Source organism: Scyliorhinus canicula, chromosome 4 (assembly GCF_902713615.1).
Source record: "Scyliorhinus canicula chromosome 4, sScyCan1.1, whole genome shotgun sequence".
Taxonomy (NCBI): domain Eukaryota; kingdom Metazoa; phylum Chordata; class Chondrichthyes; order Carcharhiniformes; family Scyliorhinidae; genus Scyliorhinus; species Scyliorhinus canicula.
In genome coordinates, this window is record NC_052149.1 from 150978742 (window position 1) to 150998377 (window position 19636).

The window sequence follows — 19636 nt, forward strand, 5'->3', positions numbered from 1 at the left end:
GGACCGGCGTTGAGAGGATGGGGGGGACCGGCGTTGTAGGGGGGGGGAGAGACACGGTCGTTGAGAGGGTGGGGGGTAGCCCGGCGTGAGAGGGGGGGTTGCGTCTGATGAGGGAGTGGTTGCGGGGAGTTGCGGCTTTGCGACGGGCGGGTTGCCCGGTGTTGAGAGGAGCTGGGGTGTTGACGGCGTTTGGAGGGTGGGGCTGCGGCGATGGCAGGGGGGGTTGAGGGGGCGGTTGCGGCGCTTGCGATGGGGGTTTGCGGCGTTGAGGGTGGGGGGTTGCGGCTTTGCGAGAGATGGGGGCTGGCGGCGTTGGAGGGGGGTAGGGGTTGATGGGAGGGGGGTCTGGAGGGGTCGGTGGGGAGAGGGTGGTGTAGGCGGCGTTGGAAGGGGCGGTAGGGGTGGTTGGGGTGTAGGGGTGGTGAGGGTGGTAGGGACGTTGGAGGGAGGTAGGGGTGGGTGAGCGGGGGTGGTTGGGTTCGGTTATGGGGCAGCGGCGTGCAGAGGGGGGGGCGATGGTGCGTTGGCCCCGGGCATCCGTCGCCCCCCCCTCTCTGCACGTCGCTGCCCCCAAACGCCCCCCCCACCATCCCTACCCCCTCCAACGCCCCTACCCCCCATCGCACCTACCCCCCTCCCCACCACCCCTACCCCCCTCCCCACCACCCCTACCCCCCTCACCACCACCCCTACCCCCTCCCCACCACCCCTACCCCCCTCTCAACGCCGCAACCCCCCCTCCAACGCCGCAACCCCCCCTCCAACGCCGCAACCCCCGCCAACGCCGCAACCCCCCCCAACGGCGCAACCCCCCCCCCAATGCCGCAACCCCCCCCAACGCCGCAACCCCCCAACGCCGCAAACCCCCCCCCAACGGCGCAACCCCCCCAACGGCGCAACCCCCCCCCAACGCCGCAATCCCCCCCAACGCCGCAACCCCCCTGCGCAACCCCCCCACCCGCAACCCCCCCCCCCCCACATACCTCCATTACAACCATCAGAATTGGGGTTTCAATGCTCCCCCCTCCCACGACCATCACTACCTAACCGCCACCATGCGCCGACCGGCGAAAGCCTTTCGGCCAGCCCCGCTGCCGGGGGCGCCGGTTTTTTGTGCCAGGTCTTCTGGTGCCAACCGCTCCGGCGCGGGGCTGGCCCCCAAAGGTGGGGAGAATTCCCCACCTTTGGGGAGGCCTGACCCCTGAGTGGTTGGCGCCACTCCCCTACGCCGGGACCCTCCGTCACGCAGGGTAGGGGAGAATCCAGCCCCTGGCCTCTCCCGGAATTCTCCTGACATAGCGGGATTTGAGCCAGGCACAATGCTGCCAGAGTATCACCCCCCAGTGTCTTGCCAAGGTACAGTAATTAGTCCATTCCAAATCAAGCAACTCAGTTCTAGGTTAAGAGAAAAACTGCCCTGTAAGCAGAACAGACCAACGACTGGTTCAAATAATTTTTAGAACTTGCCTTTAGCGGAGATTATTTGTCCGTTCGCCCTCATTAAAATACCGCTCTCAGCTACTTGAATAGGTCTCAACAGGGGACTGGGACCGAAGCCATAGGGTGCAACCTGGAGGCAGTTATAGAAATTGAAACCAGACAGCTACACATTTGATGACAACCTGACCCATTGTTCTATTTAAGAAACCCAGTACCAGAATAGAGAAGCAGGCTGGGTGAGAAAGATTGCAACACCAACAAGAAGTACCAATTAAATTGCCTTCTGGCATGCAAAAGACCTCCTCAGAACGAAAATAATTTGATTCCAGTTATCCTTTCTCTTCCTGCCAAGGTAAGCCCAATGCCAACGCTGAGACATTAGAAGGAAAAAGTGTGTGCATGATTATGTTAAATGGTTCAGCTTTAATTCATTATTTATGGGACTGCACAGGTCCAGTCCTCCCAAACATCTCCCTGTCACTATGCAGTGCAAGGAGATTAGAGATAGAGAGGGGTGAGGGAGGGCAAGGTGAAATTTGAACAGGACGATGATAATGTTGAAATCAAAAGATACCCCGAACCTGAAGTCAATTTAATGATCATAGGAATGATGTACAAACAGGACTAGGCGTGGGTTAGGATATAGGCAGTAGACGTTTAGATGAACTTGGGTTTATTGAGGTGAGAAGGTGGGGGGGTGGTCAGCAAAACACAGGAACAGTCTAAATGTAACAGAAGCCATGGATGATGGTTTCATCAGCTGATGAGCTGAGGCAGGGAAAGGTAGGCGATTTTACGGTGGTAACATTTTGTAATTGCTGGAGAGGATGAGAGTCAGAAGTGTAGCTCAGAGGGCAGCACGGTGGTGCAGTGGTTAGCACTGCTACCTCACAATGCCGAGGACCCGTGTTCGATCCCGGCCCCAGATCACTGTCGGTGTGGAGTTCGCACATTCTCCACATGTCTGCGTAGGTCTCACCCCCACAATCCGAAAAGATGTGCAGTTAGATGGATTGGCCACGTTAAATTGCCCCTTAATTGAAAAAACATAATTGGGTACTCTAAATATATTTTAAAAAGCAGTGTAGCTCAGGGTCATCATGTCGGGTGCCGAGGTTGCTAACCGTCTGACTTAACCTAAGATAGTGGCCAGGGAGAGGGAGGAAATCGGTGTCCTGGGAACGAGGGCTTTGATCTTCCTAATACTTAATTGTCGGAAACTTCTGCCCACCCAGGACTAATTGGCATACAAGAGTTGACAATACAGAAAGCAGCAGAGAATTTGAGAGAGATGGGGTAGGGCTGGGTGGTTATCAGCCTAAATATGAACATGTAGACCATTCGGCCCATTCAGGTCTGTTCTGGTATTCAGATAGATCATAACTGATCTGTATCTCAACTCCATTTACCTGCCTTTGCTGCTTTAATTAAGATATCCTTTTATCTGATCCATCCAGCTCTGTTTTTAAAGCTTCAATTGATGCAGCAGTCAAAGCCTTTCGGGGGACAGGATCCCAGATTTCCAGCACCTTTTATTTATATGTATATTATATAAGTATGTATATTAGATGTATATTATATAAGTATATACCATTCATATATGTATACACAGAATACCCACTTAAGCCATTATTTGGCATAATTCAGTGACCGTGTTAATCCCAGTGCAGATCGGGATGTGCTGGGTGAATAGAGGGAGAGGGCAAAATTGAGATTCGTGCCGGGTGCAACACTCAGCGGGGTTGGGCCTGCTCAAGAGGCTGAAGCCTTTCAGGTCAGGGGGTTGCCCCAGAGCACAGGAGGTAAGGGGCTTTGCGTCTGTGAGGCCTTCAAGCCATCTTTTAAATATTGTGGAGATCCATGACAGGGGCAACCACAGTTGCAGCCTGTCTGTCCTACCAAACTCTCCCAGGACAGAGCCCTGCTGCAGCTTCTCTCCTGAAAGTCAATTTCACTCCCTTTGACAGTGAGCAGCCTGTAGCTTCACAGTTGCAGCCTATTTCAAATGAGGAAGTAGCCTTGTTAGTTGTGATAGCACCTCACGCTCCTTAACTGTCAAGTGCCTCATCGAGGGCACACGTGCCATACCTTAGAGGATGATTAGTGCACTGCATGTCCAGCAACCTTTGATGCCTGAACACTGTGCCTGAACTCTGGAGCGTCAGCACCATCGAGGCAGCTGCCAACAATCAAACCTAAGAGCTGGGCTTCACCACGGTGGATCTTCTCACAGACAAAGGGTAGGTGTGTGGATGAGCGAAGGGCAGCTGAGCACGGTCTCCCTAATGTTCCCGGCAGAGGTCTGGGGTCTAGGGGCTCCTGATGTGGCCTGCGATGGGCGTGCAGAGCAAGGTTTGCCAGCACAACTGGCTCACTGGATGGTACTCTGAGAGAAGGTGGGACAGTCATGGTAAGGGTGGGGAGCCTTGTGGGAGTTGAGGTTCCCGGGATAGAATCCCTGACTGTTTGTCGGTCTCTCTCCTTCTGCAACTCCTTCCAGATATCACTATGTCCACTGGAGTTGACACCGCGAAGGCTGCCCTCGTGTTGCTAGTGGCAGCCGAGGCAAACAGACGCCTTAGAAGGCAGCAGCAACAACGCAGGCTGGAGGCTGCACCCCATGGGCAGGGGGCCGCCACACACCAGGAAGACCTGGCCACCCATCTAGCTGAGGAAGGACCCAGAAGCGATGATCGATGGCGCGCAGGTCACTCTGCGAGCATCGGGGCATCAGGAATGTCCTGTATTAAAAGGAAAGGGTTCCAGTCCCTGAATGTTCAGATCGTGTGTGCCCACTTGCCGCTGAATCATGCACGTGTGTGCCCACTACCCTGGGAGCGTGCATGACAATTATGTTCTGGGGCACTCGGAGATCCCCAGTGTATTGGAGGACCACCCAGGATGGCAAGTTGGCCCGTGCTGAGGATACCTGCTGAGGTCATGGCTTATGATGCCGGTGCGGAGGCCTGAGACCAAGGCGGAGGCTCGTTATAATGAGGCCCACACTGCTACCTGTTGTTAAACGGTTCATTGGGCTGCTCAAGATGCAGTTGGGATGCCTTAAAGCTCTGGCTTGCAGAACATTCCCAGAGGGTGTCCCACTTTGGGCCTTGTCTGAGGAGCAGGATGCGGCTGTCCAAAAAGGGCTGGAAGATGAGCCAAAGAGAAGCCGGAGGATGGAGGACAGGCTGTTGAGTTGCGGGTCAGGTTCAGATGGCGAGGGAGCCAGTAATGTTGAGAATCTTGTGGGGGCTCATTGTTGGCAGTAAGTGCCATTGAACACGGGCCACGATCTCACCAACACAGCCATCGCAAAACTCCCTGCCAAACGGCCCAAAACCAGACTTTAACTTGAGTCTGCTGATCATGTTTCTTGAGGTGCCGGGTGCACAACTTAATTACAGTATTTAAAATGGGGACCACAGTTCCCCAGTCTCTTGTAGGTTCCTGCTCCCAACTCTATTACTTACCGTGCCTCACAGCTCAGTGTGATATGAAACCTCATATTTCAGATCATATCATTGAGGGGCAACATGCATGTGAGAAATAGGTTGGGTGCCCAGATACATCCTTGTGGGACTTCAGGGGGTAACTGTGTGAGAAAGAGAGGCCATTGCAGGAAATTCTTTGGGTGCTACAGGAGTAATCAGGAAAGGCGTTCCCACTCAGCTGGACAATGGAGGAGAAACATTGCATGGTGTGGTCAACTCCACCCCCCCGCTGGCAAACCCACGGGGGCTGTTTGCCATCAGTGGGAAAAGGAGATCCAGTCAGTCTGAATAGCTGGAAAAACTCCCCCCCACCGTTTTTTGGAAATTGAGTTACAATTTCACTGAACCTACTGGGCCGAGCAAACCTCGCTGAGAACCAACAACAACATGCATTTATGGAGCACCGTAAGAGGCAAAACAATTTAGGGTGCTCAAAGGCATCATTATTAAACAATATGTGACACTGTTTCAGTTAGAGACACACTGACAGGTGATCAAAATCTTAGGGAAGGTGGTCTCAAGAAATGTATCAAAGGAGGAGAGAGGCTTAGGTCCAAGACAACTAAAGGAATAGCTGCTTCTAGTGGAGTAATGAAAATGAAGGATGTACAAGAGGCCAAAATTGAAGGGACACACAGATCTTAGTGGGTCAGAGAGCAGGAGAAGATATGATGGGTCAAGGCCATGGAAATGTTTGAGCACAAGACTGAGAATTTTATATTCGAGGCATTGTCCATTAGTGAGGAGAGCCAATGGCGATCAGTGAGCAGAGAGCTGAAGGGTCAGTGAAACAGCAGAGAGTTAGACCAGCTCTGGTTTATGTTGGGTGGAAAGTGGGAGTTGGCTCGAGGGAGCACTGGGTTAACTGAAGCTGATGGTAACTGATGTACCATCGATTGCACGCAAGGCGAGTGATTTACCAAAGTCTGGCTTTAATTGACTAGAACACAGCTCTGCGATCGTCTACAGTGGAAAGGGACGATCGTCAGGCGTCTGAGCATTTATACCTCATTAATAGAGGCGTGGTTAACTCAGCCTCTCGGCCAATCGGTCGAGAGGCACATGACCGACCAGGGCCAATGGTAAGCCGACGTTCTGGCCCAATGGCAGACGAGTATGCAGATCATATCATCACATTAACAAAAGTGTGCAGGAGGGTTCAGCAGCAGAAGGACTGCTGGAGCCTTGGATGGACCCCAGGGGTGGGGATGAGCAATATCACAGAGATAGCAGTACGCAGACTTGGCAACAGGGAGGATATGCGGTCGGAACTTCAATGCAAAGTCAAATAGGACTCTGACAATGCAAGTTGTGTTCAAACATGGATAAAATACTTGGAAGTCTATGCAATTAAAATTGAATTTCCCATATACAAACACATGAGCCCAGTTGCCTATCTATATTCAGCACTGCGTTTTAATTGTTGGCTCTTTATCTGTTGTCAGATTGTGTGTGCGTGCAGAGTCAGCACTTTTGAAATGGTTGGCCAGCTTTTGCTAGATTTCTACATTGGGATGTCTGGCGAGCGTTGTAACCTGGCAGAGTATAGTTTGCATTATACACTGCATTATACCCAATGTGATTTCTTCAATAAAGTGGCTGTGCTAAAAAAAACCTGGCTGTGGCAAGTTTACAAAATTGGATCCAGGTGTGTCTCTTCTATCTAAAAGAGTGATAAACTTTACACTGGAGATCAAAAAAAATGCCTATGTTTTTCCCTTTGTTTTTGAATGCTGCATTCAATCATTTTATTCCAGTATCACTTTGTGCAAAAGTAAGTTTTATTACACCCCTGTGCAGTTAGCATGCTGGCTTGTTCAAGAGATGGCACACCTAGCTCCAGTAGGCAATTTCTGTTGTTGTAAATCATTTGATTTTATGGGGCTTAAAAATAAATGGTAACATATTGATTTTTATATGGAAAAGAAATGGGCTTTCTCTTTGTTCAAGGTGTTACGTATAGCCGAATCGCTGGTTCTTTGCTGCATAATTACTTTCACTTTGGAATTTTACAGCAAACTTTTCTTAGTTCCCCAACTTTGGGAAAACAAAATAAACCCATCTGCTGGAGGCTTTTACCTGGCCGCGGAAAAAAATGTGCTGAAGGTGTTTTTCATTTAGTATTTTATCTTTGTTCCTTCTCGGCTCAGCAGTGCCAAGTAAACAACTGATCACAGCTCCTCGCTGTCAACTGCTGTCATTTAAAATCAGCACCTTGTGACATCTTATTCATGTATTTGTCAATATGCCCCTTAAACGTCACTATCATCCCTGCTTCCACCACCTCCTCCGGCAGCGAGTTCCAGGCACCCACTACCCTCTGTGTAAAATACTTGCCTCGTACATCTCCTCTAAATCTTGCCCTTCGCACCTTAAACCTATGCCCCTTAGTAATTGACCTCTCTACCCTGGGAAAAAGTCTCTGATTATGCACTCTGTCTATGCCCCTCATTATTTGTAGACATCAATCAGGTCGCCCCTCAACCTCCGTCGTTCCAGTGAGAACAAACCAAGTTTATTCAACCTCTCCTCATAGTTAATGCCCTCCATACCAGGCAACATCCTGGTAAACCTCTTCTGCACCCTCTCTAAAACCTCCATATCCTTCTGGTAGTGCGGCGACCAGAATTGAACACTAGACTCCAAGTGTGGCCTAACTAAAGCTTTATACAGCTGCAACATGACTTGCCAATTTTTATACTCAATGTCCCGGCCAATGAAGGCAAGCATGCCGTATGCCTTCTTGACTACCTTCTCCACCTGTGTTGCCCCTTTCAGTGACCTGTGGACCTGTACACCTAGATCTCTCTGACTGTCAATACTCTTGAGGGTTCTACCATTCACTGTATATTCCCTACCTGTATTAGACCATCCAAAATGCATTACCTCACATTTGTCCGGATTAAACATCTGCAATCTCTCCGCCCAAGTCTCCAAACAATCCAAATCCTGCTGTATCCTCTGACAGTCCTCATCGCTATCCGCAATTCCACCAACCTTTATGTCGTCCGCAAACTTACTAATCAGACCCGTTACATTTGCCTCTAAATCATTTATATACTACAAACAGCAATGGTCCCAGCACTGATCCCTGCGGAACATCACTAGTCACAGTCCTCCAATGAGAAAAGCACCCTTCCATTGCTACTCTCTGCCTTCTATGCCGTAGTCAGTTTGGTATCCATCTTGCCAGCTCACCTCTGATCCCGTGTGACTTCACCTTTTGTACCAGTCTGCCATGAGGGACCTTGTCAAAGGCCTTACTGAAGTCCATATAGACAACATCCACTGCCCTACCTGCATCAACCATCTTTGTGACCTCCTCGAAAAACTTATCAAGTTAGTGAGACATGACCTTCCCAGTGGTTTACATACAAACCAGTATGTTTTGTTCAAAATTCAATCAGTGCCATCTATTATCAAAGGTAAAATCAAAGTGAGAAAAGACAGAAGAGGTAATTACAAATCAAGGCATGACAATAGCACCAATCTGGAAGAAGCAGCCGGACTGGATGATCTACCAGCGGGCGTATGGACCTGTCTATGTGAGGATGGGGTCCAGTTACTACTCAGTTGTGTTATGATAAGAGAGAAAGTCTCAAGGGCATGGAGGCAAAGCATTTTGGGACCTATATTCAAGAGAAAGGGAGCCATTTAAGATTGCGAAGACCAGGGAGGAATTAAACTCCTATCAAGACCTTCAAGATCGGCGAGAGAGGCATAGAGCAGAGGCTGAGAAAAATTATGGAATTACATGGAGGTCAGTTTGTATCCATGTCCAGCACCGACCGATGCCATTTTTGTTTTGAGGCAAGTCATACCAGGAAGGTCAATGCAACATGAAAATTGTATTCATCGATCTAAGGAAGGTGTATGATCGTCCGAGGGAGGAAGTCTGGTGATATGTTAGAATTTGTGAAGTCCTTGAAGTAGGCATGATTATTACATGACAGGTACAAGAATGAGAAGCAGTGTAGGGAGGGGGGAAGAGTAAGAGTTTTAAAGCCAAAGTTGGGTTACACTAAGGATCAGCATTTAGCCCCTTTCATTTCCTGATTGTCCTGTAAAGCGAGACGGGAGGTGCCATGGTCAATGGTGTTTACAGATGACATTGAGCCATGTGGTGAGAATGATGAAAACATGGGGCGGGATTCTCCGACCCCCCCGCCAGGTCGGAGAATCGCCGGGGGTCGGCGTGAATCCCGCCCCCGCCGTCCGCCAAATTCTCTGGCACTGGAGATTTGGCGGGGGTGGGAATCGCGCCGCGCCGGTCGGCGGCCGCTCGCAGCAGCCCCACCGGCGATTCCCTGGCCCGCGATGGGCCGAAGTCCCGCTGGTTCTTTTCCAGTCCCGCCGGAGTAGATCAGACTGGCAGCGTGGGCGGGCTCTGGGGACCTGGGGGGGGCACGGGGCGATCTGGCCCCGGGGGTGCCCCCACAGTGGCCTGGCCCGCGATCGGAGCCCACCGATCCGCGGGCGAGCCTGTGCCATGGGGGCACTCTTTTCCTACGCGTCGGCCGTGTCAGCCTCCACGATGGCCGACGCGTGGGTGAACCCGCCCCCCTGCGCATGCGAGGGGATGACGTCAGCAGCCTCTGATGCTCCCATGCAAGCGTGGACTCTCGCCGACCGGCGGAGTCCCTTCGGCCCCAGCTGGCGCGGCGCAAAGGCCTTCACGCCAGCCGGCGGGGCGCAAACCACTCCGGCGCCAGCTGAGCCCCTGAAGGTGCGGAGGATTCCGCACCTTTGGGGCTGGCCGAAGCCGGAGTGGTTCACGCCACTCCATCCCGCCGGGACCCACCGCCCCGCCAGGTACGGGAGAATCCCGCCCATGATATCTGAAAAACTGTTGTTACACATGGAAGTTCAATAGCTGTCACATGGCAGGGTCTTGACATATTTCTTTGAACTCCACTTTGAGGGGAACTTATTCTTTACAGATTACCCATTCCCACTCTCTTACTGTCTGCATGATACGGCGTGGCTCTCATGGCTAGGCAGCTTGTCAGGTATATTCTCCCACCTGACTGAGTTTCTTCTGGGTTTTCAAGGGCCCAGTGCAACCACGTCAATTTCTTGGACAAAATTGAGTCATCGATTTTTAAAAAGTGAGTATTCTGGGCTTGCTTTGAGGAGGAAAACAACACTACATTTGTGATGAATGGTTACTGTGTTACTGAACCCTTATCATCATGTAAGGTGATGTCCCCTTTAAGACCGGGCTTGAAACCCTGGGGGACCCCGCCTCCGGCTCCGCCCACCAGGGAGTTGTATATAAGGGGTCACTCTGTAGGCGGCACCCAGTAAGCACCCATCTCGGCATCAGGCTAGTTCTCAGCTTATTAAAGCCTTCTTTACCGTCCTACTCTCTTGCGTCGTTATTGAGGGTGCTACAATTTAATAATCTGAACTACGTTGGGATGGACGCAGGTCTCAAGCCAGAGAAGCTCAACCTGGAAGCACGGACACCGGAGGCCACAGAAATGTTTAAGTACTGGCTCTGCTGATTCGAGGCCTACCTGGACTTCTCGGAGAGCCCCATCCCAGGGCCACGCAAGCTGCGCCTACTCCAAGCCCGGGTGAATCACAGAATCTCCGCCACGATCGAGAAGGCGACTACTTATGACAAAGTGGTCAAGATCCTACGCAAGCGGTTCGTCAAACCCATAAACCAGGTACATGCCCGGCATCTGCTGTCTACCTGCTGGCAGCGCTCAGGGGAAACGCTAGACACATTTGTAGAAAAGCTCACCGCGCTCGCCAGGAACTGCAATCACCAGCATGGGACGGGTGAAGTCCATATGAACCTGCACATCAGAGAAGCTTTCGTGTCCAGCATCCGTTCGACCTACATCCGGCAGCGTCTCCTCGAAAATGGAGCAAAAAACCTCCAGGACACAGGACACAGTAACGTCGCCACCTCGCTGGAAGTGGCCCGCCACAATCTAGGCACGTACCCCGCTGCCCCTGCGAGCCCCCCTCGGACTTCCCCAGACTCGGCCATGCTACGGGCCTGCGCCACGCGGCGACCCGCCCAGACCGGGGGCACACAGTGCTATTTCTGTGGGCAGGGCCAGCACCCACGTCCACGCTGCCCAGCCCGTTCCGCCATCTGCAGCGACTGCGGGAAGAAGGGGCATTTCGCGAGGGTCTGCCTGGTTAGGCCCAAGGCCCAGAAACACAAAGATCATCAGGTCCGAAAATCAGGCTCACAGGCCCTCAGGCTTCACAACGCGGCTGCGCACCGACCGGACACACTCCCTTCTGACGTGTCATCGGCCTCGTGCGAGTCTTGGGGGCGGCCATCTTGGCGGTGGCCATCATCTCGACCCGACACGTGCGACCGATGGCGGTGGCCATTTTGTGAAGCCGACTCGGCTGAGGACTTGGACTACCTGCAACTGGGTGCGATCACCCTCGACCAAACGCGGCCAAAGCACCTGCAGAATTCCATGATGCAGGTCCAGATCAACGGGCGCGACACTCCCTGCCTCTTTGATTCCGGGAGCACGGAGAGCTTTATCTACCCAGAAACGATAAGATGCTGCTCCTTGCGCACCTATCCCGCATCCCAAACCATAGCCCTCGCCTCCGGTTCCCACTCAGTCCAAATCAAGGGGTATTGTATTGCGGACCTCTCGAGCCAGGGCGCCGAATACGCTTGTTTCAAACTTTATATCCTCATCACCTCTGCGCGACACTCTGCTGCTCGGGCTAGATTTCCAATGCAGCCACTGAAGCCTGACACTGTAGTTCGGCGGACCCCTGCCCCCCTCACGGTATGCCTTGCAACACTGGAAGTCGCACCCCCTCTCTGTATTCGCGAACCTCACACCCTGACTGTAAGCCCGTCGCCACCAGGAGCCGTCGGTACAGTGCCCAAGACATGACTTTTATCAAGTCAGACGTCCAGCATTTACTGGGAGAGGGGGTCATCGAGGCTAGCAACAGCCCCTGGAGAGCACAAGTGGTGGTAGTATGGTCCGGGGAAAAGGGGCGGAATTCTCCGACCCCCTGCAGGGTCGGGGAATCGCCCGGGGCCTTCGTAAATCCCGCCCCTGCTGTGGCCAGAATTCTCCGCCACCCGGGAATCGGCGGGGACGGGAATCGTGCCCCGTCGGTCGGCGGGCCCCCCGCGGCGATTCTCCAGCCCACGATGGGCCGAAGTCCCGCCGCTGTCAGGCCTCTCCCGCCGACGTGGTTTAAACCACCTCTGTGCCGGTGGGAGCAGGCGGCGCGAGTCGGCCCCGGGGTCCTGGGGGGGGCGCGGGGCAATCGGACCCCGGGGGGGGTGCCCCCATGGTGCTGGCCCGCGATCGGGGCCCACCGATCGGCAGGCGGGCCTGTGCCTTGGGGGCACTCTTTTTCTTCCGCCGCCGCCACGACCTCCACCATGGCGGAGGCGGAAGAGACCCCCGCGGCCGCTGACGCTCTGGCGCATGCGCGGACTCACGCCGACCAGCGAAGGCCTTTTGGCCAGCCCCAGTCAGCGGAGCGGAGCCCCTCCGGCGCGGGCCTAGCCCGTAAAGGTGCGGAGAATTCTGCTCGATGCCGGAGTGGTTGACGCCAATCCGCTATGCTGGGGCACCCCGCCCCGCCGGGTTGGGAAGAATACCGCCCAAGAAACGGATGGTCATGGACTATAGCTAGACCATAAACCACTTCACACAGCTCGATGCGTACTCCCTTCCTCGCATAGCAGAAATGGTCGATCGGATCGCTCATTACTGGGTATTTTCCACTGTCGATTTCAAATCCGCCTACCACCAGCTCCCTATCCGACTGAAAGACCACCCCTATACTGCCTTCGAAGCAGCCGGCCAGCCCTTCCACTTCCTCAGGGTCCCCTTCGGCATCACAAATGGGGTCTCCATCTTCCAGAGGGTGATGGACCAAATGGTGGACCAGTACGGCTTGCGGGCTACATACCCGTACTTGGATAATGTCACCATCTGCGGCCATGATCAGCAGGACCATGACGCAAACCTAAAAGAGTTCCTCCAGACTGCCTGAGCCCTCAACCTGAGCTATAACAATAAAAAATGTGTTTTCCGCACAACCCGACTAGCCATCCTCGGCTACGTCATGGAAAACGGGGCCCTAGGTCCCGACCCCGACCGCATGCGCCCCCTTAAGGAACTTCCCCTTCCCTGTAGCCTCAAGGCCCTCAAACGGTGCCTGGGACTTTTCTCCTATTATGCCCAGTGGGTCCCCAAATATGGGGACAAAGCCCGCCCACTCATAAAGACCACGACAATTCCCCTGACGGCTGAGGCCCGATCAGCCTTCAGCCATATCAAGGCCGACATCTACCTTTCCAGGTAGAGAGCGATGCGCCAGACATCGCCCTAGCTGCTACCCTCAACCAGGCAGGCAGGCCAGTAGCTTTCTTCTCCCGGACCCTCACCGCCTCCGAGATTCGACACTCTGCAGTCGAAAAGGAGGCAGAAGCGAGGTGGGACAGGCTGCCGCTGTCTTTGGCAGGTAGGGTGCAGTCAGTCAAGATGATGGTGCTCCCGAGGTTTCTGTTCCTGTTCCAGTGCCTCCCCATCCTTATCCCAAAGGCCTTTTTCAGGTGGGTTAACAGGAGTATTACGGGGTTTGTGTGGGAACACGGGACTCCAAGGGTGAGAAGGGTGTCCTTAGAACGGGGCAGGGATGGCGGGGGGCTGGTGTTGCCCAACCTCTGTGAGTATTATTGGGCTGCCAACGCAGCGATGGTGCGTAAGTGGGTAATGGACGGGGAGGGGGCAGCATGGAAGAGGCTGGAGATAGCATCCTGTGTGGGCACGAGCCTGGAAGCGCTCGTAACGGCGCCGCTGCCGTTCCCTCCAACGAGGTATACCACGAGCCCGGTGGTGGCAGCTACCCTCAAGATTTGGGGGCAATGGAGGCGGCACAGGGGGGAGGTGGGGGCCTCGATGGGGTCCCCGATACGGGGGAACCACCGGTTTGTTCCGGGGAGAATTGATGGCGGGTTCCTGAGTTGGCACAGGGCAGGTGTCAGGAGGCTGAGGGAACTGTTCATAGACGGGAAGTTTGCGAGCCTGGGTGAGCTGGAGGGGAAGTTTGGGCTCCCCCGGGAAACACCTTTAGGTACATGCAAGTAAGGGCATTTGTCAGGCGGCAGGTGGCGGGGTACCCCCTGCTGCTGCCGTGTGGGGTCCAGGACAGGGTGCTCTCGGGGGTATGGGTTGGAGAGGGGAGGATCTCGGAAGCGTACCAAGTGATGCAGGAGGTAGACGAGGCCTCGGTGGAGGAGCTGAAAGATAAATGGGAGGAGCTGCTCAGTGAGGAGATTGAGGAGGGGACGTGGGTGGATGCCCTAGAAAGGGTGAACTCCTCCTTTTCTTGTGCAAGGCTTAGCCTCATACAGTTTAAGGTGCTGCATAGGGCTCATATGACCGGGACAAGGATGAGCCAGTTTTTTGGGAGCGAGGACAGGTGTATTAGGTGCTCAGGGAGCCCAGCAAACCATGTCCACATGTTCTGGGCATGCCCGGCGCTGGGGGAATTTTGGAAGGGTGTAGCAAGGACGGTATTGAGGGTGGTAGGATCCAGGGTCAATCCAGGCTGGGGATTCGCAATATTTGGGGTTGCAGTGGAGCCGGGAGTGCAGGAGGCGAAAGAGGCCGGTGTTCTGGCCTTTGCATCCCTAGTAGCCCGGTGGAGGATTCTTCTTCAGTGGAAGGATGCGAGGCCCCCAAGCGTGGAGGCCTGGGTCAACGATATGGCGGGGTTTATCAAATTGGAGAGGGTGAAATTTGCCCTAAGGGGGTCAGTGCAGGGGTTTTTCAGGAGATGGCAACCATTCCTAGATCTCCTGGCAGAACAGTAAAAACAAAAGGTCTGCAGCAGCAGCAACCCGGGGGGGGGGGGGGGGGGCTGTCTCTTTGTTTTTGTTTTTGTTTGAATATCTGTTTTTTGCCAACGACGGCCGTTAATTTATTGTTTCTCTTTTGTATTTACGGGGGGGGGGGGGGGGGGTTCTGTTCTTTTTGTTCTTAGAATTTTCTGTTATTGTTTTCTTTTTTGTGAAAATGTGAAAATTTGAATAAAAATAATTTTTTTTTAAAAAAGGAGGCAGAAGCCATTGTGGAGGCCGTGTGGCACTGGAGGCACTACCTAGGTGGGAGGAAGTTCACCCTCGTTACCGACCAGCCTTCATGTTTTATAACGCACAACGGGGCAAAATAAAAAATGATAAAATCTTGAAGTGGAGGATCGAACTCTCCACCTACACGTACGATATCAAGTATCGTCCAGGGGAGCTCGACGAGCCCCCAGATGCCCTGTCTCGCGGCACGTGCGCCAACGCGCAGGAGGATCACCTGCGGGCCATCCACAATGACCTCTGTCACCCGGGGGTCAGCCGGGGGTTAACCGGCTCACCCACTTTATCAAGTCCCGCAACCTACCTTATTGCACCAAGGAGGTCAAGGCCATGACTAAGGCATGCCAGATCTGAGCGGAGTGCAAACCGCACTTCTACCAGCCAGACAAGGCTCGCCTCGTAAAGGCCTCGGGGCCCTTTGAGCAACTGTATGGACTTCAAAGGCCCCCTCCCGTCCACCAACCGCAATATCTACTTCCTAACCATCATCGACGAGTTCTCCCGCTTCCCATTCGCCGTTCCCTGTCCCGACATGACCTCAGCCACTGTGATCAGGGCACTGCACAGCATCTTCACCCTGTTTGGTTTCCCCACTTATATCCACAGCGACCGGGGTACGTCGTTCATGAGCGATGAGCTGCGTCAATATCTGCTCAGCAAGTGCATCGCCTCGAGCAGAACGACCAGTTATAACCCGCGGGGAAACGGGCAGGTGGAGAGGGAGAACGCGACAGTTTGGAAGGCTGTCCTTCTGGCCCTACAGTTGAGAAGTCTCCCAACCACTCGCCGGCATGAGGTCCTACCCGATGCCCTCCACTCCATTAGGTTGCTCCTCTGCATGGCCATGAATGAGACCCCTCATAACCGCTTGTTTGTCTTCCTCAGGAAGTCCATCTCCGGGGTCTCACTTCCACCTTGGCTGACGACTCCGGGACCTGTTCTTCTCCGGAGGCACGCGAGGAGCCATAAAATGGACCCCCGGTAGAGAGGGTCCGACTACTACATGCGAACCCCTGAAACACCTTCATCGAGCACCCCGACGGCAGGCAAGACACGGTTTCCCGCCATGATCTGGCACCCGCTGGTTCCCCCACTACAGACGCCCCCTCTCTCACGGTTTCCCTGCAGGACCTGGCACCCACTGATGTCCCCCCCGCCCAGTCCCCCTCTCCATCGGTGGACACCGACCGCGCATGCCCCCTCACCCCCCCTCCCTCCACAGTCCCCACTGGCGCTGGCACCGATACACCCACCCCCAGCTAATCCCCCTGCGCCCCGACCCCCGACCCTGACCAAAGCTCCAACCACACCGTGCTCCCGGATGTACCCTCACCTAAGACGTCAGTGTCCGCTGCAACACCACCCGAGCTGAGAAGGTCTATGAGGACGATCAGGCCGCCGAAACGAATGGACTTGTGATTCCACTTCACCCCCGCCAGTCTTTGCGTTTTTTTTAAACCTTGGTGAATGTGATGAATGGTTACTGTGTTACTGTACCCTTATCATCATGTAAGATGATGTCCCCTTTAAGACCAGGCTTGGAACCCTGAGGGACTCCGCCTCCAGCTCCGCCCACCAGGGAGTCGTATATAAGAGGCCGCTTTGTAGGCGGCACCCAGTAAGCACCTGTCTTGGCATCAGGCTAGTTCTCAGCTTATTAAAGCAAGTCCTGATTGAATGCACGTGCCAGAAGATCCAATTCAACTGGTGGTTTTCAACATTCCATGACCTGGGAAGGTAGCCGACTGCAACAATTTCAACATTAGCAACAAAGACCCATCCTTCTTTCTTCCATATTTTAATCCTTATCATTTTCCCCTCCCCCTTCCCCTATGTGCGACTGTCTTGTGTGTGTTTGGATAGAGGGTGGGATGGTCAAGGGTGGGGAGGAGAGTAGCTGGGCGTTATTCAAGGTTTTTTTATTGCATATTTTAACTCAATTTTTGTTACAAATAAGCAGTTATTGTGTTTACTTACATATCTGTTGCCTGTAATCATTGCAGTAGTTGAAGGCCAACTTTATAAGAATTATTGGTTAATTCACTTCTGTTGAGACTCCCGAGCCTGTGGGACTGGAATTGACCACGTACTAGCCCAAGGTCTTATAACAGCAATCCTTCAAAAAAGCAGCACTAGGTGTAGCTGAAATCTTGGACTGAACAAAGCAGTCAGAATGGCAGGCTGTTGTACCATAGCCCAGACAAGGGAAGTAATGGGGTTGATTTTGTTGAATTTGAGTGGTGCGCAACAGAGGTCAGAAAAATGATGAAACTTCAAACTTACCCACGTTTTTGGAACACCTTGAGATTCCAGCACCCTCTGGCATGATAATTTTCTGAAGAAATCGCAAACTGTGAATGAAGGCAAAACAATGGGGGAGCACGGATGAGAGAGCACAGAGGAAATTCACAAGAGATTGTGCTGCTTGGAGGGAATATGCGAGCGAGAGCAAATTGAGGGGCCCATGAGAGTGCAGGATAGCATGAGCAGAGGGGCCATGCAAGAGGATCCACCATTGGACAATTTCTCCTGCGTAGCCCCAGAGATGTGGCACGTGCCCCCTGCTCACGTCTATTCCCACCATTGAATAACAACAACTACTTGGTGCAATGTGCTTACTCCCATCAGGGAGCCATCTAGTGTTCAGTGAACAAAATGCACGTGCCATACATGTGCAACTTGTTTTCTATTTTCAGCATTTTGGCATCCATAGCTCGATGACTGTAAACTACTACCACATTATGTTACAGCATTCAGCAAACCAAGTCTATGCCAATATATTTTGCCACATGAGCTACCCAGTATTAACCATCCTCGTGCCACGCACCATGATCTTTCAATATTCCTCATTTTCAAACAACTGAAACTCTCCCTCAGCAATTTCTTACTTTAATTCTTTCATGGGATCCCATCATTGCAAAACCAGCATTTGCTCGCCATCCCTAATTCCCCTTGAGAAGGCGGTTATGAACTCCCCTCTTGAACCACTACAATTGGTGTAGTAGAATCATACAAAGTTTACTGCACAGGAAGAGGCAATTTGGCCCTATCGTGCCTGAGGCAGCTGCAAAATTAGCCACTGAACCTAATCCTACTTTCCAGCATTTGTTCTGTAGCTCTGCAGATTAGGGCACTTGAGATGCACATCCAGACACCTTTTAAACGAGTTGAGGGTTCGATTCCCGGCTTGGATTACTGTCTGTGTGGAGTCTGTCTGTGTGGAGTCTGCACGTTCTCCCAGTTTCTGCATGGGTTCCCCCCGGGTGCTCCGGTTTCCTCCCACAAGTCCCGGAAGACGTGCTGTTAGGTGATTTGGACATTCTGAATTCTCCCTCTGTGTACCCGAACAGGCACCAGAGTGTGGCGACTAGGGAATTTTCACAATAACATCATTGCAGTGTTAATGTGGGTCTACTTGTGACAATAAAGATTATTTTTATATTATAGATAGTGAGTTCCAGATCCCCTCAACCCTCTAGATGAAAAAGCTTTTCCTTATCTCCCCTTCGATCCTTCTACCGATCACTTTAGATCTATGCCCCTTGGTCACTGACCCCTCTGTTAAAGTAAATAGGCCCTTCCCATCCACTCTATCCAGGCCCCTCGCAATTTTGTACATCTCAATCAAATCTACACTCAGCTGCCTCTGTTCCATGGAGAAAACCCCAGCCTATCCAATCTTTCCTCATGGCTGCAGTTTTACAGTCCTGGCAACATCCTCTGCATCCTCGCTAATATGAAAAAAAAAATGAAAATCGCTTATTGTCACGAGTAGGCTTCAATGAAGTTACTGTGAAAAGCCCCTAGTCGCCATATTCCACTGCCTGTCCAGGGAGGCTGGTACAGGAATCGAACCGTGCTGCTGGCCTGCTTGGTCTGCTTTAAAAGCCAGCGATTTAGCCCAGTGAGCTAAACCAGCCTCTGGTATAATTACATCCTAATGTAATTACATCCTTTCTGTAATGAGGTCACCAGAACTGCACACAGTACTCAAGTTGTGGCCTAACTAATGATCTATACAGTTCTAACATAACCTCCCTGCTCTTATACTCTATACCTCGGCTAATAAAGGAAAAAAATCCATATGTCATCTTAACTACCTTGTTGACTTGTCCTGCTACCTTCAGGGATCTGTGGACATCCAAAGGCCTTCACTTCCTCCATAACTTTGAGTACACCTTTGAGTATTCTCCCATTAATTGTGTATTCCTTTGCCTTGTTTGAACTCTCCAAGTGCACCACCTCACACTTCCCTGAGTTGAATTCCATGTTGCCACTTTTCTGTCCACCTGACCAGTCCATTGATATCTTCCTGCAGTCTACATCTATCCTCTTCACCATCAACCACGCCACCAATTTTTGTGTCATCTGCCAACCTTTTGATCACGCCCCCTGCATTTATCGCCCATGCGTTAATATATACTATAAAAGGCTGGGAATCTAATACTGAGCACTGGAAAAGGCCTTCCAGTCACAAAAGTACTCATCAACGATTACCCTTTGTTTCCTGCCACTGAGTCAATATTGTACCCAACTTGTTTCATTCCCCTGGATCCCACGGGCTTAATTTATTTAGTCTGCCATGTGGGAC

The 19636-nt window shown here is 52.6% G+C and overlaps 1 protein-coding gene across 1 annotated transcript in view; it reads right to left on the minus strand.

Annotated features, from left to right (window-relative positions):
• LOC119964262 (spondin-2-like) overlaps nucleotides 1-19314 on the minus strand; it is a 57749-nt gene extending 38435 nt beyond the window's left edge. The window contains exon 1 of the mRNA XM_038793539.1: nucleotides 19146-19314. Coding sequence (XP_038649467.1) covers nucleotides 19146-19314 — 169 coding nt within the window. The remainder of the gene's footprint in view (nucleotides 1-19145) is intronic.
• Nucleotides 19315-19636: the final 322 nt, after the last annotated feature.